Raw genomic sequence first — 20,361 nt, 5'->3', positions numbered from 1 at the left:
GCCAAGTGTCTCCTGATCTAAGACCATCCGAACACCTACGGGGAATTCTGAAGAGACAAGATGTCATCACTCGCCATCCAGCATTCAGGATCTAAAGGAAGTCGTTCTTGAAGAATGGAAAAAGTTAGGTGTTGTAATATGTCACCAACTCCTTCAGACTCCTGCCTAGAAGACTTGGTGCTGTTCTTAAAAATCACGGAGGTCATACAAAATACTGGATGTAGTAGTATTTGATGTGGGGTGTACTCATTTATGCATCAACTTATTGGAGTTTATGGGTTTTAAAAAAAAAAAAATGTTCTAAAACTTCAGTCTTTTCATAATTTTTGGAAATTTAAGTTTTTCATTCCGTGTTTATATATAATATGTATATGTGCCTGTATATGTTTCTCCATATCAATCAGTGTGTTGTAATGTTAAACCTCTGTGCTATGTATTCATGTTTTTCATCTTTTTATTGGTTGCAGGTCAATGAGATGGGCGACTATTTCAAGCATCACCTCTTGCAGTCCAGACATAGGGGGGCGTTTGAGCTCGCTTATGTCGGCTTTGTAAAACTCACAGAAATGCTGATCAGGTAAGAAAGTTATTCTTGCTACATACAGTAAGAAACTAACTAAAGCATCTGTCACATGTAATAACCCCGAGCTTGTGTGTTACGCTAGGACATTGTGCAGCTGGGTTAGGTTATACGTAAAGTTATCTCTGACCAGTCATGGTCTGTAGGAGGTATATTATGGTATTATGTCTGAATCTGACCAGTTTGGCGTCTTTGCATGTCACAAAAGGAGAAACTTTCCAGCCTAATTCTTTCTGTATTGTGAATGTATTATAGCTAGAACTTTGGGGAATCCACTGTATATCTGCGTGATATAGAATAAATGTGACGTTTGCAAAGTAAAATCTTCAAAGCGACCAGTAAATATTTCCTTATGTTTCGTAAGCCAGTCTTAATGAATTTGCCCCATCTTATTCCTGCACTACTCTTAAAGGGAATCTGTCACCTCATTTTTGGCCTATGAGATGCTGCCACCGCCATCAGGGGCTTATCTACAGAATTCTGTAATGCTGTAGATGAGCCCCCGATGTAATCTGAAAAACACAGGGCAGATAAAGTACTCCTGCGCAGGAGCCGCAGCAGAAGTAAGGAGGAGGACGTCATCGCTAGAAGATGGGAGGCGCCGGACCGGACCACGCCCCCCCCGGTGAGTATAATCTAACTTGTTTTTCTTATCTTTCAGGTAACATCGGGGGCTTATCTACAGCAATACAGAATACTGTAGATAAGCCCCTGATGGCGGTGGCCACATCTCATAGGCCAAAAATGAGGTGACAGATTCCCTTTAAGTCAGAGACTGAAGTAACATTTCTGGAATAAGGAATGCCACCACTTTCCATGAAATTGCCAGCGAGGCGTAAAGTCAGGGACTGGAGTAACATTTCCGGCATAAGGAATGCCGACTGTTTCCATGAATTTGCCGGGGCGTACTCGTGCTCCGTCCTGCCCCAGCTCTTCCACAGCACTGCCCGTTTTGACTGAGCCGCTTGAAACTGTTGTAAAAACACCAAAAGTTGTAAAAAAAAAAAAATTTTCGCAACTCCTCATTGCGCCAAAATTTTTGCGTAAATTCAAAGTGGTTTACACATGTTTTAAGGTGTAAACGCTGATGTATCTTAACTTATTATTGTGTTGTTTTAACTTGTTCTTTTGCAATAAAAAGCATGGCAGGCCACATATTCCTATATAGTGAAATATAAGTTATGCCAAATCTAAACTGGCTCAAAATGTTCTAAAAGGACAATAACTCGGTGCGTGGGAGCCTACAAACCATTTGAACATACCCAGGAGGTAGACAGCACCATCGGTGGCTCAGTGGTTAGCACTGTAGCTTTGCAGCACTGGGGTCCTGGACAACTTCTGCAAGTACTTTGTATGTTCTCCCTGTGTTTGTGTGGGTTTTCTCCAGGTTCTCTGTTTTTTTTGTGTCCCATGCTCCAAAGACCTACTGATAGGGAATTTAGATTGTGAGCCCCAATGAGGACAGCAATGATGGAAACTAATTGCGCTATATACACGAGTAAATAAATAAACCCAGTAAAACATCAGTATGAATAACAATCCGGTAGCACCTTAGGTAGCTATTATTTGTAGCTTATCTGTGGCAGAGAGACTGCAGCTGCATCCCCCTCCTCCCTCTCAAGTGTTTATTGTTATATTTTCTATGATGGGTGACAAGGTTTTTGAATAATTGGGGAAAAATGGCATTTGAAGAAGAAAAAAAAAAAAAAAAATTTTTTTATATATATATAATTTCCATTATAATGCAAATTAATATTGTATTTTATCCCTCAGTATTCCCAAAATCTGCTCTGGATCTCCGAATCCACTGAGACCCATTCTTGTCCCTTTTTCAGGATCACTGAGGGTCCTGGCGATCGGACCCTCAGCAGTTGAGTAAGTTATCTCCAATTCTATCAGTAGGCGATGATGTGTGATTTTGGGGATGACTTTTTAATTACGGTAGTTTGAGTGGATCTACAGTTACCAATAAACATCGGAATGACTAAGGAAAACACAAAAATGTGTCTTCCCTACCTGATGTGGAGACGTTCAGGGGGAGTCTTTTGAAGAAGGGTTCTCTTTTAACATCCCGTGGTTAAATGGATGATCCTGGGAGTCAGTGTTAAGTATAATAAACCCCGTAGAAATATGCTTTTCTGACCACGTAACCTCTTCACAGCGATGAATGAAGGTCAGAGATGGGCAACACCAACAGTTCATAATATATCAAAGACCTGAATTATTTGAGGTATGAGGACAGAACATGACACCAAGGAAATGTTAATGAAAGAGAGTATTCAATGGCTTCTCTAAAGTCTCCCAGACAAACCCATTCATATAATAATGTACTGACAGATCACAAGCACAATTCTATCAGTTTACAGTCTGATAATCACATATAATACAGCCCAAGAGACCACCTGAACAAGTCTTCTACCGAGCTTTAGAAACGTCTGTCGGAGTATGGCTGGATGGACAAATATACTGTGGCGGGTTAGGATTTTATAATGGGGATCTGTCAACATTTTGAGAAAAAAATGTAAAACAAAAAAAAAAACCATAATGAGATTCCTAAAAAAGTGACCCTACATGTACCAAAACTGTACTGTACTTGTAAAGTTAGGCCCTGTTCACATTGTCCCTTGCTTCTCTCGGAACTATACATTGCTTGAAGCCCTCGATGTATGGACTTTTTAGGGGAAAGTGCAGAAGATTACATTTCCTCTATGGTAAAAATGGGTTGTGGATATTGTTGGATAAGTTAATAAGAGATTTCTGTGACTAATTACTTACCAGAACGGAATAGCATCTATGCCTACGTTATTTACATGGAGAGACCAGGAGCTGGCATTAACTGTGCCCACACCGCTTATAGAGAGAAACATGAAGAGTTTTTAGTATTTCTTACTGTATTATTTGGAAGGCGTTACTACTATTGATGAGTGTATCACTCACAGGGAGAAACAGGAATGCAGTACTATCTACATCATTTACAGGAAGAGACAGGAAACGAGTAATAGCTGTGCCTAGATTAGGTACTGGAGGATACATGAAGACTTTTGTTTATCTACCTGTATTATCTACATGGAAATACAGGGAGACAGTACTGTATTATATGGCGGGCGTTACTACTATTGGAAGAAACAAGAAGATGGTACTATCTGTGTGTCCATCATATTTAGGAAGAGACAGAAAAAAGTGTTGTGTGCCTACATTAATTAGAGAGAGACAAAGTATATATTTTTGCCTTTATTATTTACAGGTAGAAACAATGAGGCAGTACTATCTGTGCTTATATAACGCTTCAAAGGGAGAGACGTAATGATTGTAAACTGTGTCTGAATTATTGACAGGAAAAGTAATATCTGTGCCCACATTGCTTACATGGAAGAACCAAGTAGGCAGTACTATCTTTGCGTATATCATCATATAATTTCCAGTGAAAGGCAGAGAGGCAGTAGTATTTGTGTCTACATCACTCACAAGGGATGAGCAGGAAGACGGTGCTATCTGAGTATACATCATTTAAAGGAAGAGATAAGAAAATATTTGATATCTGTGATCACATTATTTACAGTGAATAACAGTACTATCTGCGTCTGCAACAGTTAAAGGAAGAGAAGCAAAATATTTAGATCTGTGCTCACAGCTCTTACATGGAGGAACCAGGAAGCAGTACTGTCTGTGCCTAAATCATCACATCATTTACAGCCAAAGACAGGAAGACAGTATTCTATCTGTGTTTACAACGTTTAAAGGAAGAGACAGGAAAAGATTTATATCTGTGCTCACATCACACACATGGAGAAACCAGGCAGCAGTACTGTCTGTGCCTACATCATCACATCATTTACAGTGAAATACAGGGAGGCAGTAATATCTGTGTCGGCATCCGCTCCAGGATTAAACACAGAAACAGGACTCTATATACTTGCGCCATTTATAAAGTGACGCTGGAGGGCAGGGTCTTTTTGTACGTTCTTCATTTACAGGAAAAGGTGGGAGGTAGCACTTTCTGTGCCTGCATCTTTTTGTGAATCGAGTCGTGCATTACACTATCATGTTAGTGCCCACACTTATTTTAACTGCATTTTCTTAATTCTGTTTAACACCAGCTTGAAAAGATGTAACTAGCGTCTGAAGCCCCTATAGATAAAGTTGGGATAGTAAACGGCAGATTTTTTGTATATAGGCGCTCGCTTCAAGTAACACCCGAGTCAGTGATTCAGGAATAATGATTTTTTTTTTTTTTTTCTTCTATTAAATCCGCATTGGATAATACCTCATTTCCTAACCGTCAGTAAGTGCCAGAAACAAAAGTTCTTCCAGTCTGGAAACTAAACAAACAATTCTGAAATGTGGAAGCGATGGCGAGCGCTGCGGATGTTGGTGACGGCTGTAAACATTCACATGTAAAGCTATTGTGTGGTGTATAAATAAGATGGGGGGTATTTTAGGCATACAATGTATGTGCATTGAATGAGAAATTCTCAAGAAAAGTCCCTGGCGGGATTCCTGGCGGGGATATATATATATTTTTTTGTAACGTAATTGTGTGCTGCTGCTGACAGCTGCTTGAGAGATTGAGGCGCACAATGCCAAGTACAGCAAGCTAGTACTAGCTATGGAGCGCTCGTATAGATGACCCAAATATATGCATGTGCCGATTTCCTTTTGCTAACTCTTTTGGCTAATCCTTTTACTTTATATCCATCTTATATGCTCCTTATATTAAAAATGGGCACGAAGGTCTGGAGAAAGTATCAGGATCAGGAATAAAAAAACAATTTGCCTAATTTATACCCAAAACCGTAAGTGAAAATCTGTCTCTGGTTTTGTCACTTAATCTGAGAGCAGCATGATGTAGAAGCAGAGACCCCGATTCTAGTGATGTTACTTTCTGGGCCTCTTGCTGTAGTTTTGATAAAATTGTTTTATCAGCAGGAGATTCACTAAAGAATTGATAAACCTGCTGCCATGTAGTCCTCCATGTTCATAGGTTCTGGATAACCCCGCCCCAACCACTGATTTGCAGTTTTGTGCCCATGCATAGTACACAGCTGCCAATCAGTGATGTGGGCGGGGTTATACAGAGCTCAGCACTCAGACCTGCTAAATCTGCAGCTTAGAAAACAGATTTTTATCAAGACTGCAGCAAGCAGCTCAGTAAGCGAGACATTGCTGGAATCCGTATTAAAAGGAGTTGTTTATTACTGAACACCACATAAAATGAAAAATTATATATTATAATTATTGTATTTTTTCCATCATACATGATGGCACCACGAGAGAGAGGATTTGCCCTTCAAGGACAGGAAACCTTCAAGATAAAAGGGGCGGCTCCTCTCTCCGCATCAGTTGGTTTCCTGTCCTTGATGGGGAATCCTCAAGATGAAGGATCTTGAAGTTTGAAGAGGATGCCTGGGTGGGATGATTTCTGGCAGGCACTAGTCTGCAACATCCGTCACCAGGTACCGGTAGTCGCCTCGGGGACCATGTATCTCCATGCCCCCCCTGAGCGAAGCATGGCCACAGCCCGTGAGGCAATGCCCAGGTGAAGATTAGGAGCCTCGGAGGCCACATGTATGTACCCTCCCTGATGCCTGTAACCCACGAAAGGTATATTATGGTCCTCGGAGGCCACATGTTACTGTGCCCTCCCTGTTGACGAACAGTGGCCATGCAGCCCGTGAGGCACATCGGTGCCTGGGCAAAGTAAGACTCCTCGGAGGCCACATTTATTTACCCTCCCTGTTGAGCCCAAGACGCCGGGCCACCGTTTGGACGATGCCCTAAAATAGAAGGAATACCTGAAATTCAGTGGTGGCCAGGGCAGCGTGGGTGCTCCTCCCGAGTCTATGAGGCAGGTATGTAGGTGGCAGCGGTACCCGGTGTCATGGCGCTGGAACGCCGAGAACATGCCGGGTGCGCGCACAGGCCAGGATACAGCGCGCATGTGTCGGTGCGCTAAGTGGCCTGCAGGTGCAGGATCAACCAGGTGATCAATTAAAAAAAAAAAAGGGGGGAATTCTGTTATTTAAAAGCAGTCAGAAGTGCTGGCGTGGGTCACCGGCCATTCTAGGTTGAATGTGACTGCTCTCATCAGGTGGCAGCCGCTAAGTAGCTTGTAGGATGGCGAGCTTTTCGCTAGAACACTTATAGCCGCACCAGGAAGTGCAGGAGAGGCGGTCTTGCTCAAATGAGAAGAGTAAGCAAAAATGACAGCACAAAAAGCTGGATAAATGTAACAACATATTTAAAGTACTCATGAATAGGAATGATCAAAATAAACACTCCAGGTCATTGTAGGGACAATGCAGAACACACTGCAAACGTGAATATAAACCAAAGGAAAAAAGCAATGCAAAAAGTCCAAAGTATATTGTGGTTAAAAAATCACAAATCTTTATTGAAATACCAGGTAAGAAACATGTGGCTTAAAGTGAGACATGAACAGACAGCAGAGGGATAGTACACAGTACTCCCTAAAAAGGTAGCGTCATAAATATGACATGAACCTGGTAATGTGAATAGATTTAAGTAACATTCATATGGTCACAAAAACAGCCCCCAAGGGCTGAGTGTAGGTGGATGGCCAGCATATAAACGAGTATAAGGAAAAGTCCAAGGCTGATCACCAAGAGTATTAGTATACAAGTTGGTTTATATGGCTCTAAAACTTGTATACTAATACTCTTGGTGATCAGCCTTGGACTTTTCCTTATACTCGTTTATATGCTGGCCATCCACCTACTCTTGGTGATCATCCTTGGACTTTTCCTTATACTCGTTTATATGCTGGCCATCCACCTACACTCAGCCCTTGGGGGCTGTTTTTGTGACCATATGAATGTTACTTAAATCTATTCACATTACCAGGTTCATGTCATATTTATGACGCTACCTTTTTAGGGAGTACTGTGTACTATCCCTCTGCTGTCTGTTCATGTGTCACTTTTTTTTTTAAGCCACATATGTTTTCTTACCTGGTATTTCAATAAAGATTTGTGATTTTTTAACCACAATATACTTTGGACTTTTTGCATTGCTTTTTTCCTTTTGGTTTATATTTAAATGAGAAGAGCCGGACAGGCCGCGCAGCAGTGGGAGCCACTCGGGCAGCGTATTGGCGGATATTCGTCGTTCTAAAAAGGAGAGGGGTCCATAGTCTCGTTGGGAGTCAGTGAGAAGACCAGTCTGCCTCCAGATCCGGTACCCGTCCTTTGAAGCGTCCGAGTAGTGAGTGAACTTCGAGAAAGTCCAGCACGCTAATATCTGTTTTTTCTCCTCTCTCTCTTGTCTCCATCTCTCCCCTCTTTTTACATACATTGGTGGGGTGGAGTATAGGCGGTCCCTAAGAAGAGCAGTTCTAAAAATAAAGGGGGTTTTACACTAAGCAATATCGCTAGCAATATCGCTAAAACGTCACTGGTTTTGTGACGTTATAGCGATATTGCTAGTGATATCGCTATGTGTGATACTTACCAGCGACCGGCTCCCCCGCTGTCCATCGCTGATCGCGCGAGAATGTCCGGCTCCATTTCTCGTCGGGCGCTTCCTGCTGGGGCTTCCTGCTGTGACGTCCAGCGACGCGTGGAGGCGGGCGGGAGGACGCAGGATCGCTGTGTGTGAATGGTAAGTATCGTGCGCTGCGTCGCTGCTGCATCGCTGTGAGATCTTTCTGTATGAAAGCTCACTAGCGATCATTTAGCGATGCACCAGCGATCCTGACCGGGTCGGATCGCTGGTTGGATCGCTGGTGCATCGCTAAATGTAAAAGGGCCTTAAGAATAAGGAATGTCCCTTATGCAAAAGTCCCTTAAGAGTATCCTGGAATAATAGATTGTGTCAGGACTGTATTGATAAGACAGTGGCGGAGGAGACACCCTCTTTCACTGAGAACCTGAGATCACTAATTCAGTCAGAGGTCTGTAAGTCAGTGAAGCATTACAGACAACGGATGCAGATAGCAAATCTAGGGACAGATCCAGCCCCTCATTGGTGTCTCAAGAGGACTCCTCGGGATCAGAGGAAGACTGATAGATCACGTTATTTGGAGAGTAGCTCAGGTGAGGAAGATACATTCCCAGTGGAAGCTACAGACAGGCTTATAAAGGCTGTCCGTTCTACCATGGGGCTGGTAGTTGAGAAAGAAAAGACGACCCAGGAACTCATGTTCGGGGGCTTACAAAAGAAAAAACGTAGAGCCTTCCCTGTTAATGATCAACTGCTAGACTCATTAAAAAGGAATGGGAAAAACCAGAAAAGAAGTCCCAGATAATCAATTCTCTAAAGAAGAGGTACCCCTTTGATGAGGAGGCATCCTCCTCCTGGGATAGGGCTCCAAAGATTGATGTAGCAATCTCAAAAGTCATCAGAAAGTCCTCCCTGCCCTTTGAGGATTTAGGTTCCCTGAAAGAACCTCTGGACAGAAAAACGGATAGTTGTCTTAAAACGGCCTGAGAGGCCTCGGCTGGGGCACTAAGGCCGGCCATTGCGGCCACTTGTGTGGCTAGAGCCCTAAAAATATGGGTTGATAACCTGGAGGATCAGCTAGAGCAGAGAGTCCCCAGGGAGACTATCCTAAAGGCAATACTGGCCATTAGAGCAGCTGCAGAATTTCTGTCTGAAGCTTCAGCGGATTCAGCAAGGCTGGCAGCAAAATCAGCAGCATTGGCCAATGTGGGACGCTGTGCGGTATAGCTTAAATGCTGGCCGGGAGACACACAGGCAAAGATGAAACTCCGCTCTCTGCCATGTGAGGGAAATTTTTTGTTTGGACCAGCATTAGATGATGTGTTGGAAAAAGCCGGCGACAAGAAGAAAAATTTCCCAAAGCAGCCATTTCAGGCCTTTCGGCGCTCCTTTCAGAAGGAGAAGTTCAGAAGATAGCAGTACAAGGATCGAGACAAACGACTCTGACAACTGATCCAGAAGAGGGAGAGGCTTCTACTTCGGCAAGCCCTCCAAAGACACCAAAAAATCCTCCCAGTGACTGTCCTTCTCAGGTGGGTGGGAGGCTCTCTCACTTCCTTCCAGCCTGGGAGAGGATTTCATCCAGCGACTGGATCCGGCAAATTGTGGGATCGGGTCTGGAGTTAAGGTTCCACCACTGGCCGCCACAAAGATACATGCAGACGCCGGTAAAGTCAGGAAGGGGAAGTAATTTTGCTTCTAGACAAACATGTCCTGAAAGAAGTTCCTGTGGAAGAAAGAAAGGAAGGTTTTTACTTCCCCCTATTTCTTATAAAAAAAAAAAAAAAAAAAAGCCGGACAATTCCTGGAGGGAAATTATAAATCTGAAGGGCCTCAACAGGTATCTGATAATCCCGTCATTCAAGATGGAGACGATAAGGTCTGCAGTAAAACTCCTCTTTCCACAGTGTTATATGGCATTCCTGGACCTCAAGGACGCTTATTACCACGTCCCGATCCGGCAACAAGTTCGCAAATATCTCAGGGTGGCAGTCCAGATGGGGTCATAGTTACATCACTTTCAGTACAGGGCTCTGCCCTTTCGGGTAACGATAGCCCCTCGAGTTTTCACAAAGTTGATTGCAGAGGTCACAGCTCATCTCAGAGAAAAAGATACTATGGTAATACCTTATCTGGAAGACTTCTTGATAGTGGGAAGAAATTTTCCCCACTGTCAGGAACAAGTCAGAGTAGTGATGGAAACGCTACAGACACTGGGATGGCATCTGAACCTCAAAAAAATCCAAGCTGGAACCAGCAATGATTCAGAATGAATCAAGCAATTTGATCTTGACAACAATAAAGAAACCGGAAATGACACGAAGAGCAATGTCGTTGTTGTGGGTCTCTAACATGCATGCCAGTGGTAAAATGGGCCCAGTTCCATACAAGGGAACTACAATGGTGTGTTCTACAGAACGACATGGAACTTCAAGGGCAGTTAGAGCGAAAGCTTATCCTCCTGGACTCTGTGCTTCGTTCACTCAGGTGGTGGTTACAGATAGTCATCTCTGAGAGGAGTACCCTGGACATACACAGCCTCCAAGGTAGTCACAACGGACGCCAGTCCATGGGGGTGGGGAGCTCACCTAGACACGTTATAGCTCCAGGATCCCTGGACCCAGGAGGAAAGATATCTATCCTCAAATGTTTGGGAACTTCTGGCAATCGAAAGGGCGCTAAAGGGGTTGTTACCACACTTAAGAGGACATCACGTGAGAGTGCTATCGGACAATCGAACAGCAGTCGCATATGTAAATCACCAGGGGGGCACCTGCTCTTGGACATTAATTCAGATAACATAGGATCAAGACTTCGGCAAAACATCATTTCCTCTCATTGTCTGCCCTGCATATCCGAGGGGTAGACAACCTAAAGGCAGACTTTCTAAGCAGGAATCACTTAAGGCAGGGAGAATTGTCCCTAAAAGTCAGTTTTTCACCAGATAGTGCACATGTGGGACAAACCCAAAATATCTCTTTGTCTCAAAAGCCAACAGAAAGGCTCAGACGTTCTGTTCCCTAGGTCCAGCAGACAGGCCATGGCAGTAGACGCCTTCACGATAGAATGGACATCAGGACTCCTGTACGCCTTCCCTCCAATATGCCTCATACCAGCGGTTCTGATGAAGATCAGAGAGGACAGAGCCAGAGTGATTGTGTTAGCCCTCTTTTGGCTGAAAAGACCATGGTTCTACTGGCTGAGAATGATGTCAGTGACGGACCCATGGGTGCTCTCATAGGACCAGGACCTTCTAACACAGGGTCCCTTCAATCACCCTCAGAAGTCCGGGCTGCATTTGACAGCCTGGAATTTGAAAGGTCACTACTAGAGAAAAAGGGATTCTCAGCGGGGTTAATATCCACTTTACTCAGCAGAAAGCCAGTAACTACAAAAATTTATGGGAGCATATGGAAAAAATTCTTGTGTCTCAGGGCCAATACAGGAGGGGAAAGTCCTGATAGTGGCAATGCTGGAATTTCTGCAGAAGGGTTTAGAGTTGGGGTTAGCCGTCAGTACCCTCAAAGTACACGTCTCAGCTTTGGCAGTATTATTTAACTGTGATCTGGCAAATAATAGGTGGGTGGCCAGGTTTATCCAAGCCTATACTAGAGCTGACTCTGTTCTGTCTCCTACTCCTCCTTCTTGGGATCTGAATTTAGTTTTATCTCTGACAGAGAGTCCGTTTGAACCACTAAACACAACCTCAGATAAATTTTGAACATTGAAAACAGCCTTATTAGTGGCGCTCACGTCAGCCCGTAGGGTTGGGGATTTACACGCATTATCAGCAAACCCTCCCTACACTCAGGTCATGGACAACAGAGTTGTGTTAAAATTAGATCCAGCATACCTTCCCAAGATGGTGTCAAGATTCCATAGGGCTCAGCAAATAATCTTATCATCTTTTTGTCCTAACCCTAGCAAAGAGAAGGAGGAGCGGCTTCATTTCCTAGATATTAGGAGATGTCTGCTGCAGTATTTAGAGGTGACAAGACCTTGGAGAAAGCAGAGGGCTTTATTTGCTTCATTCCAGGGGTCAAGAAAGGGCCTTAAAGCCACTAAACAGACTATAGTTAGATGGGTGAGAGGCCATTATGCTAGAGTATAGTAGTGCAGGCAGAGCTTTTCCAGAGGGTCTAAAAGCCCACTCCACGAGGGTCATGGCGACATCCTGGGCAGAGAGAGCAGGATCTTCCATCGACCAAATCTGTAAGGCGGCCCACTTGGTCCTCTCCGTCTGCCTTTTTCAGACATTATAGTTTAGACCTATCTACTACCTCTGATCTCACATTCAGGAGAAGAGTGTTACAAGCAGTGATACCTCCCTAAGAGACTACAAATCTCTGTAACTCTCTCGTGTTGCCGTCATGTATGATGGAAAAACATGGGTCACGTTATTAGTTGGGTGCATTATTAGCATTATACACTCCCTTGGGTGTTGGTAATTAGGTGTATAAAGGATGTATTATTTATATGTACACTAACCTGCGGAGTTCCTCTCGTGCTCTGTAAAACAACTGATGTGGAGAGAGGAGCCGCCCTTTTATCTTTGAAAGTTTCCTGTCCTTGAAGGGCGGTTCCCCTCTATCGTGGTGCCGTCATGTCTCATGAAAAAACATATTACCAGGTATGTAATACCCGTGTTTTCATCTCACGTGGGGCAATTAAGAAGTGGGGTGATTAAGAAGGGGTTGTTCAGTAATAAACCACTCCTTTTAATAGTGGGTTAATTGTATATAAAGTACACACGTGGTCAAAATTGTTGGTACCCCTCATTTGACAGATAAACCCACAATGGTCGCAAAAATAACTTGGATCTGACAAAAGTAATAATGAAAAATCCATGAAAATGAACGGCAGACATTGCTTTTCAACCATGCTTCCACATAATTTAAAAAAAAAAAATAAAACTCATGAAATCGGCCTGGACAGAAATTATGGTACCCTTAACTTAATATTTTTTGTACAACCTTTTGAGGCAATCGCTGCAATCAAACATTTCCTGTAACTGTTAATGAGACTTCTGCACCTCTCGACAGGTATTTTGGCCCACTCCTCAAGAGCAAAGTGCTTCAGTTGTATCGTGTTTGGAGGTTGCCTTTTCCAGACGGCATGTTTCAGCTCTTTCCAAAGAAGCTCAATAGGATTTAGGTCAGGGCTCATAGAAGGCCACTTCAGAATAGCCCAATGTTTTCCTCTTATTCAGTCTTAAGTGTTTTTAGCTGTGTGTTTTGGGTCATTATCCTGTTGCCAGACCCATGACCTGTTACTGAGACCAAGGTTTCTGACACAGTGCAGCACATTTCACTCTAGAATCCCTTGATAGTCTTGAGATTTCATTATACCCTGCACAGATTCAAGACACCCAGTGCCAGATGCAGCATAGCAGCCCCAGAACATAACAGAGCCTCCTCCATGTTTCACAGTAGGGACAGTGTTCTTTTCTTGATATGCTTCATTTTTCCATCTGTGAACATAGAGCTGATGTGCCTTGCCAAAAAGCTCCATTTTTGTCTCATCTGTCTGTAGGACATTTTCCCGAGAGCTTTGTGGCTTGTCAACATGTAGTTTGGCAAATTCCAGTCTGGCTTTTTATGATTTTTTTCAACAATGGTGTCGCCCTTGGTCGTCTCCCAAGTCCACTTTGGCTCATACAACGACGGATGATGCAATCTGACACTGATGTTCCTTGAGCTTGAAGTTCACCTTTAATCTGTTTAGACGTTTTTCTGGGCTCTTTTGTTACCATTCGTATTATCCGTCTCTTTGATTTGTCATCAATTTTCCTCCTGCGGCCACGTCCAGGGAGGTTGGCTTACAGTCCCATGGAGTTTAAATTTCTGAATATGTGCAACTGTAGTCACAGGAACATCAAGCTGCTTGGAGATGGTCTTATAACTTTTACCTTTTAACATGTCTGTGTATAATTTTCTTTCTAATCTCCTGAGACAACTTTCCTTCGTTTCCTCTTGTTCATGTTGAGTGTGATGCACACCATGTCACCAAACAGCACAGTGAGTGTCTGTAGCCCTCTATACAGACCCACTCACTGATTCCAAGATTGTAGACACCTGTGACCCTAATTAGTGGACACACCACGATTTAACGTGTCACTTTTGTCACATTATTTTCAGTGGGGCCATCATTTCTGTCCAGGCCGATTTCAGGAGTTTTATTTTTTTTTTAAATTCTGTGGAAGCATGGTTGAAAAGCAATGTCTGACTTTCATTTGTTCATTTTCATAGATTTTTTATTTCTTTTGTCAGATTCAAGTTATTTCTGTGACCATTGTGGGTTTTTCTGTCATTAAACGAGGGGTACCAACAATTTTGACCACGTGTTTATATTATATGCTATTCTCTTGTTCTAGAGATGACTTTTATGTAGTCATAAGTGTATAATGGATATTTTTTTGCTTTTTAAATGCAAAGCTAAGCCATTTCCTAGACTGCATTTTATTAAAAAGTCTAAATAATTCCTTTACCTCATTATTTCTTTTGTTGTTACGGGCATAAATCCAAAAGCATATTGTTCTGTGCTGTTTTTTTGCTCTCCTCCACTTTCTCTGCTCAGTGTTAGAGATAGCCAATGGGAGGAGAGGAGGTTGTACAGGTCCAATCAAACTGCACATCCAGTTGGAAGAATGTCTCAAGTGGGGTACCACAGGGCTCTGTCCTGGGCCCTGTATTGTTCAACATCTTTATCAACGATTTAGATGAAGGAATTGAGGGTAAACTGATTAAATTTGCTGATGACACAAAGCTAGGAGGGATAGCTAATACTAGAGAAGAGAGAGAGAGGATTCAAAAAGATTTAAATAAACTGGAGAAGTGGGCAGCAACTAACAGAATGGTTTTTAACAGGGAGAAATGCAAAGTACTACATCTGGGCAATAAAAATGGAAAAAGCATATATAGAATGGGAGGAATAGGGCTAAGTGACAGCACATGTGAAAAAGACTTGGGTATACTAATAGATCACAGACTGAATATGAGTCAACAGTGTGATGCAGCAGCAAAAAAGGCAAATGCAATTCTAGGATGTATTAACAGAAGCATACAGTCTAGATCACGTGAAGTCATTATTTCCCTCTACTCCTCTTTGGTCAGACCTCATCTGGAATATTGTGTCCAGTTTTGGGCACCACATTTTAAAAAAGACATCAACAAACTGGAGCAAGTTCAGAAAAGAGCGACCAGAATGGTGACCGGTCTGCAAACCCTGTCTTATGAGGAAAGGTTGCAGGATTTGGGAATGTTTAGTTTGCAAAAGAGAAGACTGAGAGGAGACTTAATAGCTGTCTACAAATATCTAAAGGGCTGTCACATTGTAGAAGGATCAACTTTATTCTCATTTGCACAAGGAAAGACTAGAAGCAATGGGATGAAACTGAATGGGAGGAGACACAGATTAGATATTAGAAAAAACTTTTTGACAGTTAGAGTGATCAATGAGTGGAACAGGCTGCCACGAGAAGTGGTGAGTTCTCCTTCAATGGAAGTCTTCAAACAGAGGCTGGACAGACATCTGACTGGGATGATTTAGCGAATCCTGCTTTGAGCAGGGGGTTGGACCAGATGGCCCAGGAGGTCCCTTCCAACTCTACGATTCTATGATTCTATGAAAATGTGCAGAAGGGAGGAAAGCATCTAAGTGTTCAGGTAGGGCAGACCATACATAATTGTATAGACTAAAGTAGTCACACTTGGCAATCTGTAGATGGGAGAAGTAGAGAGCGCACAGGGAGTGTGTAAAGACAAGGGCAAATGGTGCCTGGGTTTGGGTTTAAAACTACATCCTCCTAAACATCTTTGAATTATCATCAGACAAGGGAAAAAAAAAAAGGCCCATCGAGGCCTGCAGATGCGGAAAGTGGAACAAGAATGACGAGCTAGTGAATGTAGAATTATACTGGATGCTCAAACCACACATCCAGAAAAAGTTTTTAAAGTCCATTAATTTTAATATATATAATTTTTTTTTTCTGTAACAGAGCTCCAGATTTGTATGTTTTTTAATGCAGGAGATTCTTCTGAAATCTCACCTTTCTTGCAGCTGCTGCATAGTCTTACAGACGGCACTATTTTTACTTGTGATGTTTTGTACTAAAGTCTTCCCCAGAGCTTCATCTATCAGGGATACAATTCTAGGAAATCACATGTTCGAATTTTCCTCTTCTCCCCTGCTTTAAAATTAAAAAAAAAAAAAAAAGTTTGAAATCTTTGGACTCTCTTGTCCTCAGCAATATAAATCTGCACGTATTTGGTAAGTGTAGTGTTTCTGTGAAGAGGTAAGGAAATGAGTTCCCTCTCAGGTTCACTTGTGCTCTTCATGCCGGGAAGAGACTCTCGTTTCCTGATGAGCTGTGTGGCTGATATACAATGTGCAATCCATTAGGAGCAGCCTGAACCAACACTGCTATAAATTGCAGGAGTGTGGCTACCCGGACCTGGGAAAGGGGGCATTGTCCATGGAATGTCGTGCTCACTCTGATCTGGAGCAGCTTTGCGAATGTTTATCACATTGAGTCACAACTACCGTGTATGTTCAGTAGGCATGAAAGTTGAAAAGGTAAAATGGTGCAAACTTCCACTCCCGGGCATGACCTCTTACAACTTCACGGAAAGCGTAGGAGTTATTAATGAGTATTACGCGAAAATCTTACTGTAAGCCAACCACAAACCCATACTGGAATTTGTGCAAATCATTTTATTAGAAAGGTGAAAATTCAAAGTGGGGACTAGTGATGAGCGAACAAGCTCTGATAAGGCGTTATCTGAGCATGCTCGTGTGCTAACCGAGTGTCTTCGGCGTGCTCTAATAATATGTTCGAGTCCCCACCCTGCATATCTCACAGAGTTTCGACAGCCGCAACACATGCAAGGATTGCATAACAAACAGAAATCCCTGCATGTGTTGCAGCTGTCAAACCTCCGCAAGAGATGCAGGGTGGGGACTCGAACATATTATTCGAGCATGCCGAAGACACTCGGTTAGCACACGAGCATGCTCAGATAACGCCTTATCAGAGCTTGTTCGCTCATCACTAGTGGGAACGTCAACATTATTTATATTTTTTCTGAGAAAATACGTTTTATTTTGCATATAATTCAGCACTGATAATTAAAGGGATTTTCCAACTGTAAAAAATCATCACAAACTGCGATACTTAGAAAAAGAGGTGTTACTAGGTGCTAACCATGCAGGGTGCCCAAAATTTTGCACCATCTCATTTTTCTTTTTGTAATTTTTAAAATGCAAACAAAGAAAATGCTTTTTTTGCGTAAAATATAAAGGAAATGTGTCATCTTTAACTTTAAACCTTTTAGAGATCATTTCATTTTCATCTTGCTTAACTGTTCACAATAACAGTAATTTTTACCAGGGATGCCCAAACTTTTACATGCCACTGTATGTATGTGTGTGTACATACAGTGGGGAAAATAAGTATTTGATACACTGCAGGTTTTGCAGGTTTTCCCACCCTCAAAGAATGAAGAGATCTGTAATTGTTATTGTAGACAGAATTTAGAAAAAAAAATTAAAAATCAGATTGTATGATTTTTACATAATTTGCATTTTCTTGCATTAAATAAGTGTTTGATACAATAGAAAAACAACTTAATATTTAGTATGGAAACCTTTATTTTGCAATTACAGAAGTCAGACGTTTCTTGTAGTTCTCGACCAAGTTTGATCTTCTCCAGATCTTTCAGGTTTCACGACTGAGTTTCAGCTCCTTCTAAAGATTTTCTATTTGGTTCAGGTCTGGAGACTGGCTAGGCCACTCCAGGACCTTGAAATGCTTTTTAAAGAGACGCTCCTTAGTTGCCCTAGATGTGTGATTTGGCTCATTATCATGCTGGAAGACCCAGTCATGACCCATCTTCAATGCTCTTACTGAGGGCAGGAGTTTGTTGGCAAAAATTTTGCAATGCATGACCCCCATCCGTCCTCCCTTCAATATGGCGCAGTCATCCTGTCCCCTTTCCAGAAAAGCACCCTCAAAGTATGATTTTTCTTCCACCATGCTTCACGGTTGGGATGGTGTTCTTGGGGTTGTAATCATCCTTCTTCCAAACACGGGAAGTGGAGTTGATACCATAGTTCTATTTTGGTCTCATCTGACACACAACCTTCTCCCATGCCTCCTCTGGATTATCCAGATGGTCATTGGCGAACTTCAAACGGTACTTTACATGTTCTGGTGTGAGCAGGGGGACCTTGCATGCCCTGTAGGATTTTAATCCATGCACAGTAGTGTGTTACTAACAGTAATGTTTGAGACTGTGGTCCCAGCTCTCTTCAGGTCATTGACCAGATCCTCCCATGTAGTTCTGGGCTGATTTCCTGACCTTTCACAGAATCATCCTTGCCTCACGAGATAAGAGCTTGCATGGAGCTCCAGACCGAGGAAGATTGACAGTCATTTTCTGTTTCTTCCATTTTCTAATTATTGTGCCAACAGTTGTTGCCTCCTCACCAAGCTGCTTGCCTATTGTCCTATAGCCCATCCCAGCCTTGGGGTAACAAGGTGCAATACTATAAATCACTATATACCAGTGTAATATATATTGCCAAAAACACTAAAATCTACTCCCAGCCACACGTGATCACTTCTCGATGTTTGACACCCTTGATAAATAAATTACATGGCTGCTTCAATGTCCGCTTGCCCTACCAGTGCCCTAATGTGCACCTAACTAGTAAAACTAAACTACCAAAGCTAAATTGGTAAGCGAGCATGTAAAATATCTAATACTGTTATTCAGTAACATGTCGCTTGAAGCAGACATTGATTTACTAATTGAAGAAAGACATCTCATAATCCCAGATCTGTGTCCCAATAAGTCTTATGTGAATACTAGGGCACTGGCAGAGTAAGCCAGCGTCTGTGCAAGAGCACCATGTTGTGTCTCTTGGCTGCATGTCTCGCTGCTGTTCAACAGCCGTAACACATGCAGACATTTCCTGTTTGTTAGGCAATCCCTCCATGTATTGTGGCAGTTGAACAGCCGCGAGACATGCAGCCGCAGGGACTTGAACATACGTTTCAAGCGCGCAGAAGTCTCTCGGTTAGCACATGACCGTGCTCGGGTAACACCTTATCCCAGCACGTTCGCGCATCACTAATATCTAGTAAAGAGTATATGTTCTTAGTGGGGTGGTAGAGTTTGTTGGGTACGTGTTCTTACTCACCCTTTTTGCTCCTCATAACATCAGTGGGTCCTAAATTTTCTTTAGGTCTCCATTACGTGGCCGCTAGGATTTCCAAATAACGCTCAGAGGAATACTAGGGTCTGTGCTATTATTTATTTATATAGCACCATTGATTCCATGGTGCTGTACATGAGAAGGGGTTACATACAAATTACAAATATCACTTACAGTAAGCAAACTAACAATGACAGACTGATACAGAGGGGAGAGGACCCTGCCCTTTCGGGATTACATGCTACAGGATGGTGGGGAATGAGACAGTAGGTTGGTGGGTTGCAGCAGTTCCGGTGTTGGTTGAGGTGATATCTCCGGTAGTGGTGAGGAGGTAGCGGGGTCGTTGCAGGCTGTAGGCTTTCTTGAAGAGGTGGGTTTTCAGGTTCCATCTGAAGGATCCCAATATGGTTGATAGTCGGACATGTTGAAGAAGTCTTGGAGGCGGTTGGGTGAGGAGCGAATAAGTGTGGAGGAGAGAAGGAGGTATTGGGAGGACCGGAGATTACATGAGGGAAGATATCAGGAGATTAGTTCAGAGACATATGGGGGAGACAGGTTATAGATGGCCTTGTAGGTCAGTATTAGTAATTTGAACTGGATACGCTGAGGGAATGGGAGCCAGTGAAGAGATTTGCAGAGTGGAGAAGCGGAGGAGTAGCGAGGAGAAAGATGAATTAGTCGGCAGCAGAGTTAAGGATGGGCTGTAGAGGTGCGAGGGTGTTAGCAGGGAGACCACAGAAAAGGATGTTGCAGTAGTCGAGGCAGGAGATGAGGGCATGCACAAGCATTTTAGTAGATTGAGGGTTAAGGAAAGGACGGATTCTGGAAAATTTTTTGAGCTGGAGGCGACAGGAGGTAGAAAGAGCTTGGATGTGCGGTTTGAAGGACAGGGCAGAGTCAAAGGTTACTCTGAGGCAGCGGACTTCTGGTACAGGGGAAAGCGTGTTGTCATTAATTGCTATAGGTAGGTCGGGTAAGGAAGATCTGTGAGATGTAGGAAAGATGATGAGTTCAGATTTGTCCACATTGAGCTTGAGGAAGCGAGAGGAGAAGGAGGAGGATATGGCTGATAGACACTCTAGGATTCTGTACAGCAGAGAGGTGAC

The 20,361-nt window shown here is 42.9% G+C and overlaps 1 protein-coding gene across 1 annotated transcript in view; it reads left to right on the top strand.

The window, feature by feature from the left end:
- Positions 1-447: 447 nt before the first annotated feature.
- Positions 448-20,361, top strand: part of LOC141056974 (tRNA (32-2'-O)-methyltransferase regulator THADA-like) — a 541,174-nt gene continuing 521,260 nt past the window's right edge. The window contains exon 1 of the mRNA XM_073553454.1: positions 448-577. Coding sequence (XP_073409555.1) covers positions 477-577 — 101 coding nt within the window. The 5' untranslated portion in view covers positions 448-476. The remainder of the gene's footprint in view (positions 578-20,361) is intronic.

Source organism: Dendrobates tinctorius, unplaced genomic scaffold, assembly GCF_039654945.1.
Source record: "Dendrobates tinctorius isolate UK_male_01 unplaced genomic scaffold, ASM3965494v1 ptg000201l, whole genome shotgun sequence".
Lineage (NCBI taxonomy): Eukaryota > Metazoa > Chordata > Amphibia > Anura > Dendrobatidae > Dendrobates > Dendrobates tinctorius.
This window is presented reverse-complemented; position numbering and strand designations above follow the sequence as displayed.